This window comes from Coenobita brevimanus, chromosome 47, assembly GCF_032717465.1.
Source record: "Coenobita brevimanus isolate Jiangsu-jjx chromosome 47, ASM3271746v2, whole genome shotgun sequence".
Classification (NCBI taxonomy): Eukaryota; Metazoa; Arthropoda; class Malacostraca; order Decapoda; family Coenobitidae; genus Coenobita; species Coenobita brevimanus.
Window position 1 is genome coordinate 25,958,307 of NC_137000.1, and position 20,990 is coordinate 25,979,296.

Consider the following 20,990-nt stretch of genomic DNA (forward strand, 5'->3'; position numbering starts at 1 on the left):
AAGTGAAAAAGTTACTACATGACAGTATTGTGATACCAACTCTAACATGTGGAAGTGAAGCTTGGACGTTGTTGGAAGGGCACAAGTCAAGAGTGAGAGCAGTGGAAATGAGTTATTTAAGAGGAGCCTGTGGAGTCACATGGAGAGAGAGGCTGACAAATGAGGTTATAAAGGAGCGTTGTGGTGTGGATGTGGATGTGATAGGAAGCGTTAGGAGGAATACACTGAGATGGTTTGGCCATGTGGAGAGGATGGAGGGTGAAAAACTGACGAAGAGTGTGTATGTGACTGAGGTGGAAGGGAGAAGAGGGAGGGGGAGGCCGAGGATGAGATGGAGGGATGGGGTGGAGAGGTATATGAGAGAGGGGGGTGTGAGTTGGGAGCAGGGCAGTGAAATGGCGGAGGACAGGGTGACGTGGAGGCGATTTGTTTGTGGCCACCCCGAATGGGATTGAGATGTCTGGCAATGGATGGATGGATGGATAGGAAAATTTGGGGGACACTTAACCCTACCAGAAAACCCCGGTTATATGGTTACCACCCAGCGTTGTAAATGGTTTCCTGGGTACGGGAAACCATTTGGCTTGTCACTCAGTGTAGAGCTCATATGGCATCAATATACATTGAGTGAGTGGATGATGGGCACTCCTACCTACCACAAAGACATATATACTGCATATATATATATATATATATAGTGGTAGGTGGGGGCGCTCGCCATCCACTCACTCGATGTAGTGCTTCTCTCGGGTGTCTGCTGTTTCCTCTCCTCCATCCTTCTTTCCTTCCATCCTCTTCTGTCTTTCTTTCCTTTATTCTTTCCCCCGTCCTTCTGTCTACGGGTGACTTTACACTCTCTCTTCTGCCTTTCTTTCCTTCATTCTTTCCTCTTCCTTCTGTCTATGGGTGACTCTACATTGATTGACAAGCTAAATGGTTTCCTGTACGCCAGGAAACATTTACTACTTTGGGTGGGAACCATATAACCAAATTTTGGCACCTGGTGGTTTAGTGGGTAATTACAATGCCCCAATCGGATTGAGCCGGTGCTTCTTTATATCCAAGAGGTGGTTGGAGTTTATTGCTCACATAATGCCACTCAGGGATGAATGAGGCTGGTCACTCTCATCTTAAATGTCAGGACCAACTTGCCTAGCCCCGGGCTCCTACGCTTCTCATGGGGCAACGTAGGATTGGATGATGGATGGATGGATATATATATCTATCTATCTATCTATATATATATATATATATATATATATATATATATGTATGGAGCCTGTACAGTGGTAAAGTGTGCGTTTTCGTACACTGAAAAACGATGGTTTGCACCCCGCCAGGGTAATATACTTTGGGGGTGTTCTTCTGGCCACGTATTGCATTGGCGGACACAAGGGGTGCTGTGGTTGAACCAGTGTCGCATACTATAAAGTACACAGGCACCTAGTTGGCTTGTGCGGGCTGATTACACTTGGTTCACAGACTACACACACATCCAAAGCCACTCCAACACTACAATTACACTTACAAGCACCTCTCACCCTACATACAATATCTACCATACAGCCTAAGCCACTTGGTAGAGACACATTGGCTGTATTGTCCCCACTTCGGTTGGGATAGGCCGGTCCTGCAGTGGACACTCAAATGGCTGATGAGACGAAATGAGACGAAACGATATATATATATATATATATATATATATATACCGTAGAACCTCTTTGGTCCGGACCCCTTTAATCCGGATTTCTGTTAATCCGGACAAAATTTAAAAATAATAAGCTCCAAAAATATGTTGAAAGTAATTCTAAAGTCATTTTCAGTATCGGCGAGGAAAGCGATCATCATTCGTTTAGTCTCGGATCACGCTGGGTTGCAACATGGGCGCCTGTTTAAACACATGCTAGCATTCGTTCCATCAAATAGTTCACCAACCATTTATATTTTTACGCTGTATTTCAAAAGTTAATCATCCTTACCATGCCCCTTAATGCAAGTGTAGCTTCTGTAATGAATAAAGGTGTTAAAAGGAGGAGTTTGCTTACACAAAAATGGGTCAGAATATTCTGCAGTGTTTAGTGATTACTGTAGGTTATATTTTGTACTTAAATGTGCTTTACTTGTACATCAAACATTAGCTTCTTGCCCATATGGGTGTTATCAATATGCCAAAGATGACAATGTATTTTTTGCCTACATGAGTTTTATTTTTATTCCAAATATTACAGTTAATTAATTAATTTATTTCTTTGCATACACGGGCCTTAGTCACTTACTACAATTTAAAATGTAGGCTAGTTTCTTGTCATGGCCTTACCTGTAAATTATGCAATACAAAACTATCGTACATGATTAGTTTTTTTATTTTAATACCGGTATCCTTTCATCTTTTGCAGTTACGTAGGTTTGACATATGCCACATATGTTAATAATTAACAAACATTCCATATGCAGATAGAGTTTGGTATGAACTGGAGATTACCCTGATGGTCCGGACAATCTGCTAATTCGGACAACCCTTCCCCCCATATAGTCCGAATGAGAGAGGTTCTACTGTATAGATATATATATATATATATATATATATATATATATATATATATATACAGTACCCTCGCTTCCAACCCGCGTTAGTCCAGCACGATTCAGGTCCAGCACGGAGAGCAAATAATTAGTATTATTTAATACGATTTAATTACTGCAACACAAGTGTGTTAGCATAACACGCACAGAGCTCCGAGAAGTGGGCGAAATCCGCAGAGTTCAACTCTAGCACGATCACCCCCGGTCCAACACGGTCATACTGGACATTCCCATGATGATGATAGCCAATGAAAACTTCTGATCAAGTAGCCTTCCCCTCCCGCTATCGTGACGTGATCGTGATGCCACCCAATTAAAAACGCATCTGGTGTCACGTGATGTTTTGTTTAAATTTCTCCCGCCACAGCGCCACTCAGTCGCATAATTGCATTGGAAGGTGCTTTTTTGTTGCTGCATTTTCTGCCCTTGTTATTGCATTTTACCCTGCTCACGATGCCTAGGAAGCCTTCTGAGAACCCCAAGAAGCGTCGGCACCTCCCTCAGGCCACCAAGCTAGAAAGCATCGAGAGGAAGAAGAAAGGGGAGAGGAAAGTTGACATTGCCAATGCCTACGACATGAATGAAGCCAACGTGAGGACCATAATATAAAACCTAAGACAAGATCCTGGCAGCCGAAGGCTATCACACGGCACTTCATACCAGGTTTGCCTGAGGATACGATGGTAAATCGGAACGGTAATGTGGTAAAATTGCCGACGATACCACGGGCATTTGGAATTCATCTGGATGGATTCCTGCCGAAGATACAACGGGCAAAACAGTGTGATCAAAACCCAGGCGACTCGACAGAGAATGTAACGTACTACAGCATTGAACATTTAGCCTGACACTGAATACATATTAATATTTTAGAATAAATATCAATCGTTTTGAAACCCTTCTCATCGGCGTGTGTACCAGTTTATAAACAAAGTTGCTTCTCCTTATTCTCTACCGAGTCAGTGACAGCGATCACTTTCATCAGTCACGAGACGGGGCTCTGGCAACAGTGTGAGAAGCATGCCATTTGCCGAGGATTACAGAGTGCTAGGACAGGCAGAAGCAGGACCTTCCATGGCTGTGGATGAAGATAGTGATTCTGAGTGTGATTTCAAAGGATTTATGAGGGAGGTTGAGGAGGAGCAACACCCATTACCCGCTAGTGACGACAGCAGCCATCCTCCGGGGACCCAGTAGGACTACCAACAGCCTTGGATACCACCTTCCATTCCCAGCAAGCCCACCAACACTATCTTAAAAGGTTAGTTATCATTCATAGCACAGTACCATTTATTATAATTACAATATTTCCATTATATGTATAGGTATATGGTAGGTATTTAGGGTGACTTTTCCTAGGGTTGCTGACATAATTCATTTTTCCCCATAAGCTCTGTTGTTAGTCCAACACGTTTTTGGTCCAACACGTGACCCATGCATGACAATATTACCGTGTTGGACGCGAGGGTACTGTATATATATATATATATATATATATATCTATACAGGTAAGCCCTTAATTAAAGTTCGATAATATATATATATATATATATATATATATATATACACATACATACATACATACATACATACAGGTAAGCCTTTAATTCAAACGAACTTTTTTCACGCAATTTCGGTTATCCACGAATTTTTCCTACAATAATTAAAACATAAAATTATAGTATTCAAATAAATAATTTTAATATTCAAGAGAAATAAATAAAGTATAAAAATGCCTACCTGCTGCCCGTGTGCATACATATGTGTGTGTGTGTGGGGGGGGGGAGGTCTACCATGCACCACACAGTCTGTTTGAATCCGACGGTCGAACCATGCGTGACTCGCGAATCGTTATTTGTGGCTTATTTTTCTGCATTCCAGTGATTACTTGTCTGCCAACATGGGGCCTAAGCGTAGTGCTAGTGATGCATATGGTAACACACCAAAACGGACTCGTAAAGTGATGTTGCTGACAGAGAAAGTTAAAGTGTTGGACAAACTTAAGGGAGGAATGTCGGCGACAATTTTCCGTCAGGATGATTCCCCGTCATGTATTTACATACCAGTTTATTTAGCAAGTTCAGTACACTAGTTTTTTACTTATATGAGTTATAAAATCCCCCTGAAAATTAGTTGTTAAAGTATTAATTAATCAATAATAAGTATATTTATAGAATGACAGGGATTCGTCAATGTTTTGATGGTGAATTGACTTCATGGTGAATTGTCTCTGAACCATATGTTTGGGGTGAGTCAACTGTTCTTACAATAAAGAAGGCAGAATGTAGCATATGGGAGTCAGTGAGAGCTAGTGCACCAGACTGTGCTAGTGTCTCCACCTATGCCTGTGAACTGGCTCGGAACCATATGTTTGGGGTGAATGAGTCAACTGTTTGGACAATAAAGAAGGCAGAATGTAGCATATGGGAGGCAGTGAAGGCTTGTGCACCAGACTGCTGAAGTGTCTCTACCTACGCCTGTGCTTGTCAGGTTTCAGTGTTAAACTTCTTACATTTTTGTTGTTTTTCATACTTTATGCTAGTTTATAAGGTGTATGTAGTGCATAAACAGTATTATTCAGATGCAATATACTTAGTAGACATGCGTAATTATGTGGACACAAGGGCAGAATGTATACGCGAATTTACCACATACGCGAAGGGTCTGGGAACGTAACCCTCGCGTGAATTAAGGGCTTACCTGTATATACCGGTACTATATATATATATATATATATATATATATATATATCCTCCCTGTAAAACAAATAACTCAGAGTCAAATGGCCACCCCGTACGGGATTATGGCGTCTGACGATAGATAGATAGATATACAGTATATGTAATATATATATATATATATATATATATATATATACAGTATGCGCAATGGAAGTCTGGACCCTCTAATTCGTACCATATATTTGGTAGGGTCCAAGAAATATTGTAGGAAAATTCCTATAGTCAGTGGATTTTTTTCTGGTGGCTTCTAGCGACTTTATAGGCTTACCACCAAATCCTGTGAGATTGTGAGTTCAGTGCCTGCCTGACTTTGGATGAGAAAGCATGTCAGATTTTCTTGTCCTGCTTGGCACTTGTTAATTTCAAAGCTCTCCTTTTCACACCCTCCTTTGCCTTAGTGAATCATTGGAGATGGGTCCCAAGCCATTAACTGATGTAGAAAAAGCCCGAATTTTAACTATGAGAGAAGAAAATGTAAAAATTAAGGATATTTGTATTCGAACTGGGCGAGGAAAATCTACCGTTATGGCACTCCTCGCTGCTTCCAACTGCCAAAAAACACAATTCCCCAACATAAAGGCAGGCTAGGACCTAAAAGGAAGACATCACCAACTACAGACAGGTTACTGAAGCAAGCTGTGATAAAAGACCCACGTTTGACTGCTAGACAGCTGAAAGATATGTACCCAAAATTGCTGAAAGATGTGTCTGAAAGAACCATACAGCATCGACTTCAGAAAGACTTCAAGATCCCCAGCCGTACTGCTGCACTGAAGCCTCTCCATAATTTTTACATTTTCCTCTCTGGTAGTTAAAATTCGGGCTTTTCCTACGTCAGTTAATGGCTTCGGACCCATCTCCAATGATTCACTAAAGCAGAGGAGGGTGTGAAAACGAGAGCTTTGAAATTAACAAGGGCCAGGCAGGACAAGAAAATCTGACGTGCTCTCCCACCCAAAGTCAGGCAGGCACTGAGCTAATAATCTCACAGCATGTGGTGGTAATCCTGTAAAGTTGCTAGAAGCCACCAGAAAAAAATCCACCGACTACAGGAATTTTCCTACAATATTTCTTGGCCCCTACCAAATATATGGTGCGAATTAGAGGGTCCAGACTGTATATATATACACTGTATGTATATACAGTGGAAGCTCGATTATCCAGGCTCGGATTATCCAGCTTTCGGTATATCCGGTCCGTGACCCAATGGTTCAGTGGTACAGTAATTCATAGAATTATCTGTACGAATGCTCCGGTTTAAACAGGAAGCATCCAGTTGCTAAGGAGAGAGGCATGGATAAACCAGAGAGGGTCTTGCTCACCCTGCCTCCACCCACACCTGCTCACAACTCGAACACAAGGGTGGTAGGGTGGAGTTTGGTGAGGCAACTGATACTCCTGACGTAGCCTAACCTTGCTTAACTACTTAATAATTTAACCTAATTTAACCTAACCTGACCCAACCTGGGCTCCAGTTGGGAAATTGGGAAACTAAATCCACTTTTGTGTACGATGAGTTTCTTCCTTTATGCCCGAAGCAATCGTAGGTACGGCTTAAAGAACGTGATAAAAGAGAAAATCTTTCAGCAAGAGTAGGTAATTTACTACCCTCAAAATAGAAAAACACAGAAAACAAACTGGAGGAATATGAAGTGAATTGGTGAAGTCTTTAGGCTGTATGCTTAGACGAAAAGTAATGGGTTTCCTAGTTTTAGGGAATGAAATGAAACAAGAATGTCTGCTAATCAGAAAAAAAAAAAAAATACTCATCTCATGTGTTCTCGTAAGTTAGCATTCAGTTCTGCATTCTTCGTTAGGTATCGCGCCTCCCAACACATTTCGGACCGACAGATCATTGTTATTTCTTCCTCTTACATTTACTGTTCACTCTTTTGTTCGTTCTTAAGTGTACTGTATGTATGAAGGAGAGTATTAATACAAACAATAATGCATTCCATTAACCCCATCATAGCTGTCAGCCTCGAACAATGGTTTACTGTACCGGTGTCAGGGATGCTGGGTTAGGGAGAGCTATAAAAAACTGCGAACAATTATGGGAAGGGAACGAAGGTCACTGGTATGTTTTCACGACCCTCCTCTACCATCTCAAACAGTCAGGCGGCCTGCCACTTCATCTCAGATGTTTTCGCCGATATGTTTAAATGCTAATGTAACATGCACCCTAATTATGAGTAAGTTTCTTCCATTATGCCAGAAACAATCGTAGGTAAGGCTTAAGGAACGTTATGATAATAAGAAAACAAACTAGAAAAATACAGAAAACAAACTAGAGAATATGAATTGAATTGGTAATGTTATTAGGGTGTATGCTTGGACGAAAATTTACGAGTTTCACAATTATAGGGGACGAAATGGAACAATTATGTTTACTAATAAGAAAAAATACTTTCATCTCAAGTGTTCTCGTAAGGTGGCATTCAGTTCCACATTCTTTGTTCGGTGTCGCTTCCCAACACATTTCAGACCGACAGAGCTTACAGTTATTTCTGCTCCTTACAGTTAAGTGTACATTTATTGCACATTCTTTTGTTCGTTCGTGTATGTGTGAAAGAGAGAGTATTGATACAAACAATAATGTATTCCATTAACCCCTTATGGCTGCTAGCCTTGAACAATGCTTTATTGTACCGGTGTCAGTAACGTTAAGTTAGGGAGAGCCATGAAAACTGCGAACAATTATGGGAAGGGAACGGTCACTGGTATGTTTACACGACCCTACTCTACCATCCCAAACAGCTCGGCGGTCCTTTCATCCCAGATGTTTTCGCCGATATGTTTAAATGATAAAGTAACATGCACCCTAACTTTATGTTTAAATTCTAATGTAACATGCCCCCTAATTTTCTTTCACGAATCATAGCAAATCACAAGATGGGTTTAGGGAGGAGGGGAAAAAGCCAGGTGTACCAGACGAGTCTTTTCAAATCTATAAGAAAAAGAAACTGACTTTATAACTTTGAAAAAATGGTTTCAAGGTCTGCCATGGGAGCACACAAATTTCTGAACTCACGAACATTGAGGATTTGAGGGTGGTAAACATTCGCTTTGCTGTAAGCAGTAAAAGCACCTTACCAAAGCAGTTCATCCTGATAGTCTGTTATATTTTTCTGATTATTTCTGGGTTGGTAAATAAACATTTCTTGTTAAATCTTTCCCCGCTGTTTTTAGCTGTTCTGGTGTGACGACTCTTTGATTCGTTAACGTAACGGCAGAAGACACTGTTCTAATATAAGTGTTTAAACCTGGCCTAACCTAGCTTAACTGCCCCTAATAATGTAACCTAACCTAATCTTCAGTTGGGAAGTTGGGAAACAAAGTCCACATTTGAGTACGATGAGTTTCGTCCATTGTGCTGGAAACAATCGTAGGTACAGCTTTAGAACGAGACGATACTAACAGGGAGGAAATCTTTCAGTAAGAAAAAGTGATTTACCGAACTGAATATAGTCTGAAAAATACTGAAACAAGCTGGAGGAATATACATTGAACTGGAAAGGTCTTTCTGGTACTTAAAGTGTACATTTACCGGTAAATAAATCAGTCTAACAGTACAGTACTTGTGTTTCCGCCAGATTAATCGTGCTTTCGGACTAAGCGGGCACCCCTTAACACCATATAGCCCGGATAATCGGGCTATCTCTGTATATCGCTCCAATATCCGACATAATAGGGCCATAGGCAGGTCCGGATAGTGGTCCTGTCCGGATATTGGGCCCCAGCTTATGGGCTTGTACTTATGGACCCTAACTCAGAGAAACACCTATACAACTCCCTCTGGACATGCATAGCACCTATTTAAGACCCAAATCACACCAATAAGGGACATAAAAGACTGAAATAAATGCAAAAGAACCATAAAATGAGGTTTTAGATGTGAATTTATACAATATTAAACATTCTGGGTACTTACAAGTCCCTGGCTCCTGGACTGCTTTGAACCACCAGTTTGCAGTCCACAGTTAATCCTCTGCACTCTAAATTCTACAATCAACACCATGTTGATTATTTTCACGCTATGTAGGGTAGCAGATTAATCAAAGAGAGCAAACAATCCACCATCTCCATACTGTGTATCCTCATACATGTGAAAAATCCATTTGGTAATGCATTATTCTGATTCATTACCAAACGAATTTTTCATTACCAAATTGGCCCACACTTGGTAATGAAAAATACCAAATGGCAACCCTGACAGGGGAGGGGGGAGGGGGGAGGAAGGAAGGGGTGAAGGGACCATGGTGTAACAGCTGTTCGGCACCAGGCGGCAATTTCAGATTACAGGTGGAAAAAAAGTCAGATTTTTTTCGAATTTTTTGCGGTTTTTGGCCCATTTTGGGAATATTGGATCCCATGATGATTATGTCCGGTTAGTGGGGATGTTTGGATATTGGACGTTCGGATATTAGAGGGATTACTGTATATATATATATATATATATATATATATATATATATATATATATATATATATGTATGTATATGTACCAGCTACTTTTCTTCCTTGTGTCACTCTACTTTCAACTTCTTTTGCACATTTTCCTCTCTTTTCTGTCACTGTACCCGGGTATTTGAACTCTCTCACCAATTACAGTCTCTCTCCATTCACTGTTACATTGCACTGGGAGTCACCTTCTCTCTCAGTAACCATCAGTTTACTCTTTTCTTCATTTACTCTCAAGGAATGACCAATACAGACATCAGCAAAACTCTTCACTAGCCTACGAAGTTCTTGTCCAGTACTTGCAAGCAGTACTGCATCATCAGCATACAACAAATTTGAGATATTCCATCCATCACCATTCATTACCAATGCAATCACTCTCTCCATTACTCGTGTTTTCACTTCTCTCATCACCCCATCCATATATACATTGAACAACCATGGGGACATCACACAACCTTGTTGCATGCCCACACTGATTGTGAACCATTCACTTAGATGCCCATTAACTCTGACACATGCTTCTCTACCATCATAAAAACTCTTGACGGCACCTAACAGCTTACCCTCTACACCGTACATGCGCAAAACTTTCCACAATCCTTCTCTGTCCACCTTGTCATATGGTTTTTCCAGATCCATGAATGCCATAAACACCTTATGGTCCTTCTCACAAACCTTCTCTACTATCTGTCTCACTGCAAATATTTGGTCCACACATCTTCTGCCACTCCTAAAGTCACCCTGTTCATCACTCACTAGGACTTCTGATATCTCTCTTACTTTCTCTAAAATAATTCTTCCATATACCTTCCCTACCACACTCAATAAACTTATGCCATGATAATTCTTGCACTCACTTCGCCCACCTTTATTTTTGTACAGGGGTACAATCACAGCCTTTTTCCACTCTGCAGGCACAGTTTCACTTATTCATGCCTTCTTACATATGTCCAACAAGCACTTCATTCCTTTCTCTCCACTACATTTAAGCATCTCTGCATACACCTCATCATCCCCAGCTGCTTTCCCATTTTTCAGCCGCTTCACAGCACTCTTCACCTGTGCGAGCGTCGTGTCTCCCGGCACTGCATTCCTTCTCTGCACACCCCCAAAGCCAATCATGTTTACAGCTGCTTTGCTCTCTCTATCCCCATTCATCAGGCTTTCAAAATATTCTTTCCATCTGGTCCTTACTTCATCTCCATAGGTTAATAATCTACCACCTGCATCCTTCACACCATCCCATTTCTTACCGCTTTCACTTCTACTTTCCCCATCTCTTTCCAGAATATCTTTCTATTTTCAGAGTAGTTCGCATTCATTTTTCTTCCTAGATCCTCATTTACCTCATTTTTCCTCATCACTAGTCACTTTGCGTGCTTCTTGCTCTCAACATATTCAGCTCTTATTTCAACTGAACCCCTATCCTATAACCACTTTAGCCACTTCTTCCTCTTTTCCTCCACCGCTCTCTTTACCTCCTCATCCCACAATGCCGTACCTTTCTTCTTTGTTGTTACTTTTGCCACACCACATACTGCTTTAGCATTCCTAACTAAGCAATCCCTATATGCATTCCACAGTCTGTCCAGACCCATTTAATTCCGATTCAGTAATTCTAACTCGTCCTCTACTTTGGTCCTGTATTCATCTGCCATTTCTTTGATCCTCAGCTCAACTTTCAGTCTTTCTCTCTGACTGCTTGTCTCTCTCCTGATTCACCTCACTCCTTTCAGCTTGATCTTGCATACCGCAATCATATGATCTGACAGACCTCCACATCGTCCTCGCACAACCCTCGTATCAGCAGCCATTCCCATCATTGACCTCTCTACGAGCACGTAATCAATCAGGCTTCTTTCAACACGATCCCCGTTCCCTCTATACCATGTATATTTATGTGCATCTCTGTGTTTGAAATACAAGTTACAAATGCACAACCTCCACTCCTGACACATATCCTTAAGTCTCGTCCCATTATCATTTTCTCCTGGTACTCCATAGCAACCCATTATGTCATCCTCAGGACCAGTGCCTACTCTTCCATTCATATCCCCCATCACAATCACTTTATAGCTCCTGGGCATTTCTCCCACTACTTCACCCAGCTCATCCCAAAACCTGCCTTATTCTCTCTCACTCCTGTCTTCACATGGTGCATATGCTACAATCACTGCCACTTTCACCTTCTCAAACTTGAACTTGACATACATACATCTCAAGCTAACACATTTGTAGTCTCTCATTCCACTCTGCCACACCTTATTCATCAACAAAGCAACTCCTTCTTTGCATCTTCCTCTCCCATTCATTCCTGATCTTACACATTTCATACCTTCCCACTCCTCCACTTCGCACCCTTTCATCTTCATTTCACACAATGCCATCACAGCATATCTCGCACTCTTGAACACATTCACCACTTCCACCTTCTTGCTCTCCTCATTCACGCCTCTCACATTCCACATGGCCACGCGAGTCTGCCCATTTGGTCGGGGCCCTGGGCAGGTATTGGGCCCTCCGAGTCTCTCTGAAACAACTGCCATGATTAAGTGATTTTGGATAGGAGAATCTGGGGGACACTTAACCCTGCCAGAAACCCCGGTTATTTGGTTACCACCCAGCGTAGTAAATGGTTTCCTGGGTACAGGAAACCATTTGGCTTGTCACTCAGTGTAGAGATCATATGGCACCTCTACATTGAGTGAGTGGATGATGGGTGCCCCCACCTACCACAATATGTATATATATATATATATATATATATATATATACATATACATGTACATAGCACTCCCTCAGTTATCCGACATAATAGAGCCAAAGGCATCTCTGGGTAGTGGCAGTATCTGGATAATGAACAATATCCCTCATACAATATCCAGACTCAACCTATTTCCAATCTCCAACCTATACTTAACCTGTTTGTACAGTACCATTGCTTATTTTGGCAGTGTTCTCCACCGTTCAGGCACACAGTGCACTCTCACACAAGGCGAGTTTATGGGCTTCAGAAACCCTTGCATTCTGCGATTTTGCATTATGTGAACCAAAGAACTTATGAGAAAAATGATATATGGTGGACAGCCCACCCAGGACTTGGTCTTCGGGTCCTCTTCCAGCCTACTCTACCCTACTAATACTTTGTCAAACAGTACAGATAAGCCCTTAATTCACGTGAACTTTTTTCACGCGATTTCGGTTGTCCATGAATTTTTCGTACAATAATTAAAACATAAAATTATAGTATTCAAATAAATAATTTTAATATACAAGAGAAATAAATAAAATATAAAAATGCCTACCTTCTGCCCATGTGCATACATATGTGTGTGTGTGTGTGTGTGTGGGGGGGGGAGTTCTACCACGCACCACACAGTCAGTTTGAATTCGACGGTCGAACCATGCGTGACTCGCGAATCATTATTTGTGGCATATTTTTCTGCATTCCAGTGATTGCTTGCCTTGTCTGCCAACATGGGGCCTAAGCATAGTGCAAGTGATGCATGTGGTAACACACCAAAACGGACTCGTAAAGTGATGTTGCTGACAGAGAAAGTTAAAGTGTTGGACAAACTTAAGGAAGGAATGTCGGTGACAATTTTCCGTCAGGACGATTCCCCGTCATTTATTTACATGCCAGTATATTTAGCAAGTACAGTACACTAGTTTATTATATATATGAGTTATAAAATCCCCCTGAAAATTAGTTATTAAAGTATTAATTAATCAATAATAAGTATACTGTATTTATAGAATGACAGGGAATCGTCCATGTTTTGATGGTGAATTGACTTCATTGTCTCTGAACCGTGTGTTTGGGGTGAGTCAACTGTTCTTACAATAAAGAAGGCAGAATGTAGCATACGGGAGTCAGTGAGGGCTAGTGCACCAGACTGTGCTAGTGTCTCCACCTACGCCTGTGAACTGGCTCGGAACCGTATATTTGGGGTGAATGAGTCATCTGTTTGGACAATAAAGAAGGCAGAATGTAGCATATGGGAGGCAGTGAGAGCTTGTGCACCAGACTGCTGAAGTGTCTCCACTTACGCCTGTGCTTGTCGGGTTTCAGTGTTAAATTTCTTACATTTTTGTTGATTTTCATATTTTATGCTAGTTTATAAGGTGTATGTAGTGCATAAACAGTATTATTCAGATGCAATATACTTAGTAGACATGCGTAATTATGTGCACACAAGGGCAGAATGTATACGCGAATTTACCTCATACGCGAAGGGTCTGGGAATGTAACCCTCGCGTGAATTAAGGGCTTACCTGTACTTCTAGTTGGACAAACAAATAGAACACCATGTACCTTTATTTAAATGACTTCTGGGCATGTTAAGAAGGGAGGGAGTGGGTGGGTGTTTGAGGCTTGGAACGTCTGCTCTTGCCCCATGGGGCAGGGTGCCCTGTTGTTACTCTGTCACTGCTGAGGTCTCCTGGAGGTGCCATAAAGCCATCAAAGTCAATAGCTGAGACCATGATGAACAGTTGGGTACTGGTATGATACTAAAATGGACCACAGGATGCGAGGTACAACATGTGTTCTCGCGGCAACATGGAGGAGATGTGTCCGTTTACTCAGGAAAGTCGGTAGATGGCATGGAGATAGCTGGCCAGCCGCCTGTCATTTTGAATCTGGCTTATTGCCAGCCACCTGCCTTCATGTGACTGACTCGCATTGTCCAGCCTAACACTCGTAGTAATGGCAGGAAGTCCATTTTTGCCTTGGAATTATACAACCGACTCACATTTTGGGAAGTTCGATTCACAGATTTCGCATTCGATAAAAATAAGCATTTTCTGGGGTGACCTCCTATTGTAGGTGATTCGTGCCATGTGAGTTCGCTTTATGTGGGGGTGCACTGTATTTAGACACACACAGGAATATCCATAATAATTCTAAACACCAAGAAAACCATTTAAAAAAAACAATGAAAAAAAAAAAGACCCTACCTATACACTACTGTATGTACAGAACCCCTCCAAATTTTGGCACTGTTTTCAGGCCAGTCTGCCATATTTAGATATCAAAACGTACATAGAAATATCCAGAGTACAGTAAAACCTCAATATAACGGACTTCAATAGACTGGAATTTGCTTTTATTGGACTTGAGGAGCTGCCGGACTAAATTCCTATATATTGGAAAAAGTCCGATAAAGCCAGGCAGTCCAGACTGCCTGACCACTTCAGCTATGTTCACCACAATATGGTAAATAAAAGACATGTTTATCAGTGTACAGTACAGTATTATTATACCGGTATATATTGTACCATTTGATTAATGTAGTGAAGTTATAACACAATACAGTACCACAATGGTAGTCAAAACAGTTTAAAAACTATTCATGTGATCCGGACTAATGTCTGATATATCGGAAAAAGTCCGGGTTAGCAGGGGGAAGTCCAATGTTGCTTTTATCGGAATTTCGCATTTTTTGAAATGGTTTGGGCTCCAATTAATCCGTTATAGTGAGGTCTTACTGTAATGCTAAACACCCTGAAAACTATGCAAAAAAGCATTTTAAAAAACTACCTTTATGTACAGTACCTCTCCAAATTTTGGCAGTGTTTTCCGGTCATTCTGCCATATTGAGACATCAAAACACACATAGGAATACTGTATCCATGTTAACCCCTTAAGACCGCAATTATTTTGGGTAGGTCCCCCTCCCCACAACTGCAATTTGGGGGGGGGTTGGTAACTTTCAGCAGGGCAAATTGATTGTGTTCTGGCTAAAGAGGAAGAATTTACACACCTGACAACACAATCCACACCCCCGTAGGCCTAATGGTTACTGCACAATCACGTGTCAAAGTTAAAAAAAAAAATTATAATAGTTACCCCTCGATAACAATCTAAAATGTGAAAATTTTGATAACTACCAATTTTTCTTATTGAAACGGGTCATTTCAAAGTATTTTGTCACACCAACCATGAAAACAGGTGTATGTAAGTGTGGGGAGATTACTAGGCTGTCGGGAGATAAAGTAGACTGTGGAGAGTAGGCCTATAGGTACGGACGTTGGAAAAATAACCAACTTTTCGCATGAAAGCATTTCAGTATGTTCTGTAACATCTTGGTGGCCTGATACTCTTGGGGGTCTGTAGGGGATGGGAAGGTAATGAGGGACAAGGAGGGAGGGATGGGTTGGGGTTCGAGGAGGACACAAGGCTAGCAGGGTGGTAGGAGGGGTGAGAGTGGGTGGGAAGAGACACAGGTGGTGGTAGGAGGAGAGATGCAGGTGTGTGGAGGGGTGGGAGGGTGATGGGGAACAAGGAGGGAGTGAGGGAGTGGAGTAAAGGGTGGCATGGAGGCAGACCAGAGCGGGGGGTGCCCCCCCACCTCCCGGGTTGGTCCAGTCCCCCCTCATGCTACCTCAGGTGAGCTCTCATTGGCTTGAAGCCATGTACGTCATAATCGGGGTGGAGGAAGCGTTCTGCTTGACTTTGACCATCCAGTACAGGGGCGGATGGACATTTTAGCTCAGGTTGTGGGTTACGGCCTGTTTTCCGTAAGGCTAGAGTCCAGCAGCCATGTTACCGATTGTTTGAACATGTCGGCTGGCCTGCCAAGTTCTTGGGGACTTTTATGTCTGGATAATTGCAAGTAAATTCAGATAATGGTTTAATAGAGTCAAGGTCCAGTATCCAGATAATGAACAGGTTCGGATACTGCATATCTGGATAAGTTAGGGATTACTATGTGTACATATACATATATATATATATATATATATATATATATATATATGTATATATATACGGTATATATTAAGATTTAGGAAGTGGAGAGATGGTATGGGGCACAAGGGCTTAAGGATAAATGCAGATAAAAAAGTGATGATATCTAGGGTTGGTGGCGATACTGTCAAAGAAGAGGAAGTGGCCATGTAAAATTTGCCACAAGGGCGTGGGAAGTAATTCCATCTTGTGCAGTGTTGTAATAAGTGAGTGTATAAAATATGTAGTGGTATTAGAGGTAGACTGCGAGATAATGCTGATTTTATGTGTGCATTGTGTTGGGGAGAGCAGGTGGAGATTGTCAGGCATGAAAGGATTGAAGCTGCTGTTGAGTCTCTTGAATGTGTGGAAGAGTTTAGTTGTTTGGGAGACATTTATGTGCTGGAGGTGGGGTTGGAGCTAGCTTCTGTGGCTAGGGTGAGGAGTGGTTGGAAGAAGTTCAGGGAGCTCTTGACTCTCCTGACATTGAGAGGGCTATCTCTACATGCTAAAAGGTCTTTGTATGCAGCATGTTAGGAGTGTAATGCTGTATGGTTCTGAGACCTGGGTTGTAAAGAAAGAGGATATTTGCAGGCTCAAACGTACAGAAATGATGATAATTAGGTGGATGTGCAGTGCGTCCCTGAGTTCAAGGCTTGGGGGGGCTAGGCTTATGATGGAAGAGTTGAGAGGTAGGATGGGACTGGAGTGTATTAGTGTTGTGATGAGGAGAGGTAGATTGAGGTGGTTTGGGTATGTGGAGAGGATGGGGGATGATAATTGGTTGCAGAAAGTGAGAAGCGATAATATTAGTGGTGGGATTTGTGAGGGGTAGACCAAAAAAGACCTGGGACAAGGTCATTAAGTGTGATCTCAGGGTTAAGGGACTGAACAGAGAGGCTGTCGGAGATCAAGCAGCATGGAAAGCCGCCATTAGGTGACCAAGGCCGATGGATGCAATTATGTTAGAGTCTTTCAAAATGAAATGAAATGAAATTCTCCATTTTATGGACTGGCCTGATTCTCTATTGGTCTAACTTAAAAAGCTTAAATTGTTAAGCATTTTTAATATCCAGTGCAAAAACATCCCAGTCCAACACTTTTCCCTTCCATATTGTTTGTGTTGAAAATGACTAAACACATCTATACTGAACAACATAATGCACCCTTGTTGCATTCAAGGACTCATGTAGAGACATTCAAACATCCATATATTGAGGCACATGCATACAGCATTTAACAGTTTTTCTTCCACAAAATATATAACTCCTTTCATTGTCCTTCCCTGTTCACTTTATCATACACTTTTTCCAAATCTGTAAATGGCATACTAGCAGATATGACAGTCCCATGCTTTCTTAACTCTCTTTCTGCACATACTGGTACCAGATTCACACTACCCCTGCTGATCCAAATAATATCCTGTTCATCATTAACATGTTCCAGATAGTGTGGTACAGTATTTGCCTTGCTATGTCTGTCATTATTCTTCCATATTACCCCATACAGTGTGCTTAAGACTTATTCTACAGTAATTTTTTATCTCATAATGGACTTGGAGAAAGCTTATGACAGAATAGATAGGCAAGGTATGTGGAAGGTATTAAGAATATATGGAGTGGAGGGGAAATTGTTGAGTGCTGTGAAGAGTATGTACGAGGGAGCTAGGGCTACGGTGCGAGTGGATGCTGAGCTGAGTGAGTTCTTTGATCTCAGTGTGGGACTGAAACAGGGGTGTGTGATGTCTCCATGGCTGTTTAATATATATATGGATGGGGTTGTAAAGGAGGTGCAAGGTAGGGCAGTGGATGTGGGGCTGGCCCTAATGAATGAGGGTGAGATTTGGAAGCTTCCGGTGTTGCTGTTTGCTGGTGATACAGTATTGTTGAGTGAAGATGAATGGGAATTGCAAGGTTTGGTGAATGAATTTGGGGCAGTGTGTAGGAGGAGGAATCTGAAAGTTAATGTAAACAAAAGTAAAGTTATGGTGTTTGAGAGGAATGAAGTCACAGAGTGTGCAGTGAGGTTGGATGGTGAGGATATGGAGAATGTGAGTGCATTCAAGTACTTGGGTAGTGTGATGAGTAAGGATGGAACTTTGGGGGATAAAGTACGTGAAAGGGCACAGCAGGGAAGGAAGGTTGTTGGTACACTGAAAGCAGTGATGAGAAATAGGGAGGTGAGTATGGAAGTTAAGAAGTCACTGCATGATAGTACTGTGATCCCTACCCTGACGTATGGAAGCGAGGCATGGACCTTACAAGAGGGGAGCAAGTCAAGAGTGAGAGCAGTGGAAATGAGTTACTTGAGAGGAGCATGTGGAGTGACGTGGAGGGACAGGTTGACGAATGAAGAAGTGAAGGAACGTTGTAGGGTAGATGTGGATGTGGTTGAGAAGATTAGGAGAAATATACTGAGGTGGTTTGGACATGTGGAGAGAATGGAGAATGAAAGACTGACTAAGAGGGTGTATGTAGGTGAGGTGGAGGGAAGGAGAGGGAGGGGTAGACCGAGGATGAGGTGGAGGGATGGAGTTGAGAGGTATATGAGGGAGGGGGGGGTGAGTTGGGGGAGGGTAGTCAAATGGTGGGTGACAGAGTGACTTGGAGGCGTTTTGTCTGTGGCCACCCTTTGCGGGATTAGGGCGTCGGGCTATTGATAGATAGATAGATAGATAATGGTCTTGATATTAAAAGATACAGTATGAGCTTCTTCCACTCCTGTGGTACAGTTCTTCTAATCCATACTTTGTCGTAATCCCATAAACAGTTCATTCCTTTCTCTCCACCATTTTGTCTACCTGTCTGTCACCATATGCCTTTATCCTATAAATGGTGGCCCCAGACAAATTGCTTTCACGTCACCCTATCCTCCTATCATCAGGCTGCTGTTTCTCCAACTCGTGTCTCCTTTCTCACATCTCTCTCCACCCCCTCTTCCACCACTTCATTAACATTCACTCTTCTAATCTATCTCTTGTTCTTCATCCACTCCACATGGCCAAATCATCTCCCATATCTTTTAATGTTTTCTAGCACATTCACATTAGCACCACAATGCTCCTTCATTTCCTTTGTCTGTCTGTCTCTTCACATAAAATTACATGCACTTTTTAGTTAACTCATTTACACTGTTCTCACTCTTTCCTTGTATCCTCTCAACAGGGTCCAAGTTTCACTTCCATGTCAGAGGAGGGATCACAGTGTTGTCAAGCAATGATTTTTTTTTTTTTTTCCCCCTCCATGCTCACTCTCCCATTCTTTACTGCTGTTTTCAGTGAACCAACAACCATTCTACCCTGTTGTACCCTGTCAAACACTGCATCATCTGAACTTCCATCATTATTAAACACAGTTGGGAAGCAAGTAGCTGGTTTGGGCTTATAGATTAGTTTCCTGTTCATAGAATATGTTAGCTGCACCATGATGAACCTCAATATGGGGATACCTTAACTGTGTGTGTGTGTGTGTGTGTGTGTGTATGTGCATGCGCGTGCGTGCGTGCTTGTTATACATTATTGAAATTCTTAATGCAGATATTTATTACAGGTGGAAGGTGATGATGAACTGGCAGGGCGTGGTTTCTTCCTAGGAGGAGGTTCTTCTGCAGGAGCTGGCTTTGTACTCAAGATGTGAGTGGAGAGAACTTGTAAAATGAAGATGGTTGTAGGATGACATTGGGAACTTATATTTAAGACTCAGACTGAAACAAATACAAACATCTGGGATGTCTACAAAGAATCTGTATGTCATGTTAGTGAGTGAAAAGTAACCTATAGATCAAATAATCAAGATATGTTTGAGTAAAGCCTGAAGGACACTACTGAGCTGTGCTAGAAAGAACTTGCCATACCTCCCTGTACAAAAGTGTAGACTTTCTACACCTGACCACCTTTAGAGTTTTATTTTGTATACGCACTGAACTCTCATATATGTGGGTGACGATGTGACAAAGAAACTAGAATGTGTGGATATGCAAAGAAGGTTCACAAGTTATTCCACGTGATATACAGACAATTTTCAGATGTGATACCATATTGCTTTGGACTGTGTCCTAGGTATGTGGAATCTGTTTCTGTAACATAAATACAAAGAGATTGTGTGATTATGTGGAACACAGAAACTTCAGTCATCTATGACTGGTAGCTGTAAGGACCCCAACAAATTAATCATATTTGGTTATCAGAAGGTACAAGATACTGCGTGATAAAGAGGTATCAGATAAAGTACTGTGTGATGGTACTTTGGCATAGTTGGAGGTTTTGAAAATAAATGACATAAATTTTCTCACTGAGAGCAAATTCTTACCGATATGTCCAAAATGGTTGGGTTCAAGTTTTTACAGAAAAAAAGGGAACTATTGACATATAGTAAAACCTGCCTAGTCTGGACTCATTTTATCTGGAATATTCTTAATAAGGACTGGCAAACCACTCCTGACTATACCTACTTAAGCCATATTCAATCCAGATT

The 20,990-nt window shown here is 41.6% G+C and overlaps 1 protein-coding gene across 3 annotated transcripts in view; it reads left to right on the forward strand.

The window, feature by feature from the left end:
- The window catches only part of Pitslre (cyclin dependent kinase 11B pitslre), a 181,952-nt gene extending 161,219 nt beyond the window's left edge, over nucleotides 1-20,733 (forward strand). For all 3 annotated transcript variants that reach the window (XM_080271808.1, XM_080271810.1, XM_080271809.1), the window contains one exon: nucleotides 20,067-20,733. In XM_080271808.1, the coding sequence (XP_080127934.1) occupies nucleotides 20,067-20,153 (87 nt within the window). In that variant the 3' untranslated portion in view covers nucleotides 20,154-20,733. The remainder of the gene's footprint in view (nucleotides 1-20,066) is intronic.
- The last annotated feature ends 257 nt before the right edge of the window (nucleotides 20,734-20,990 follow it).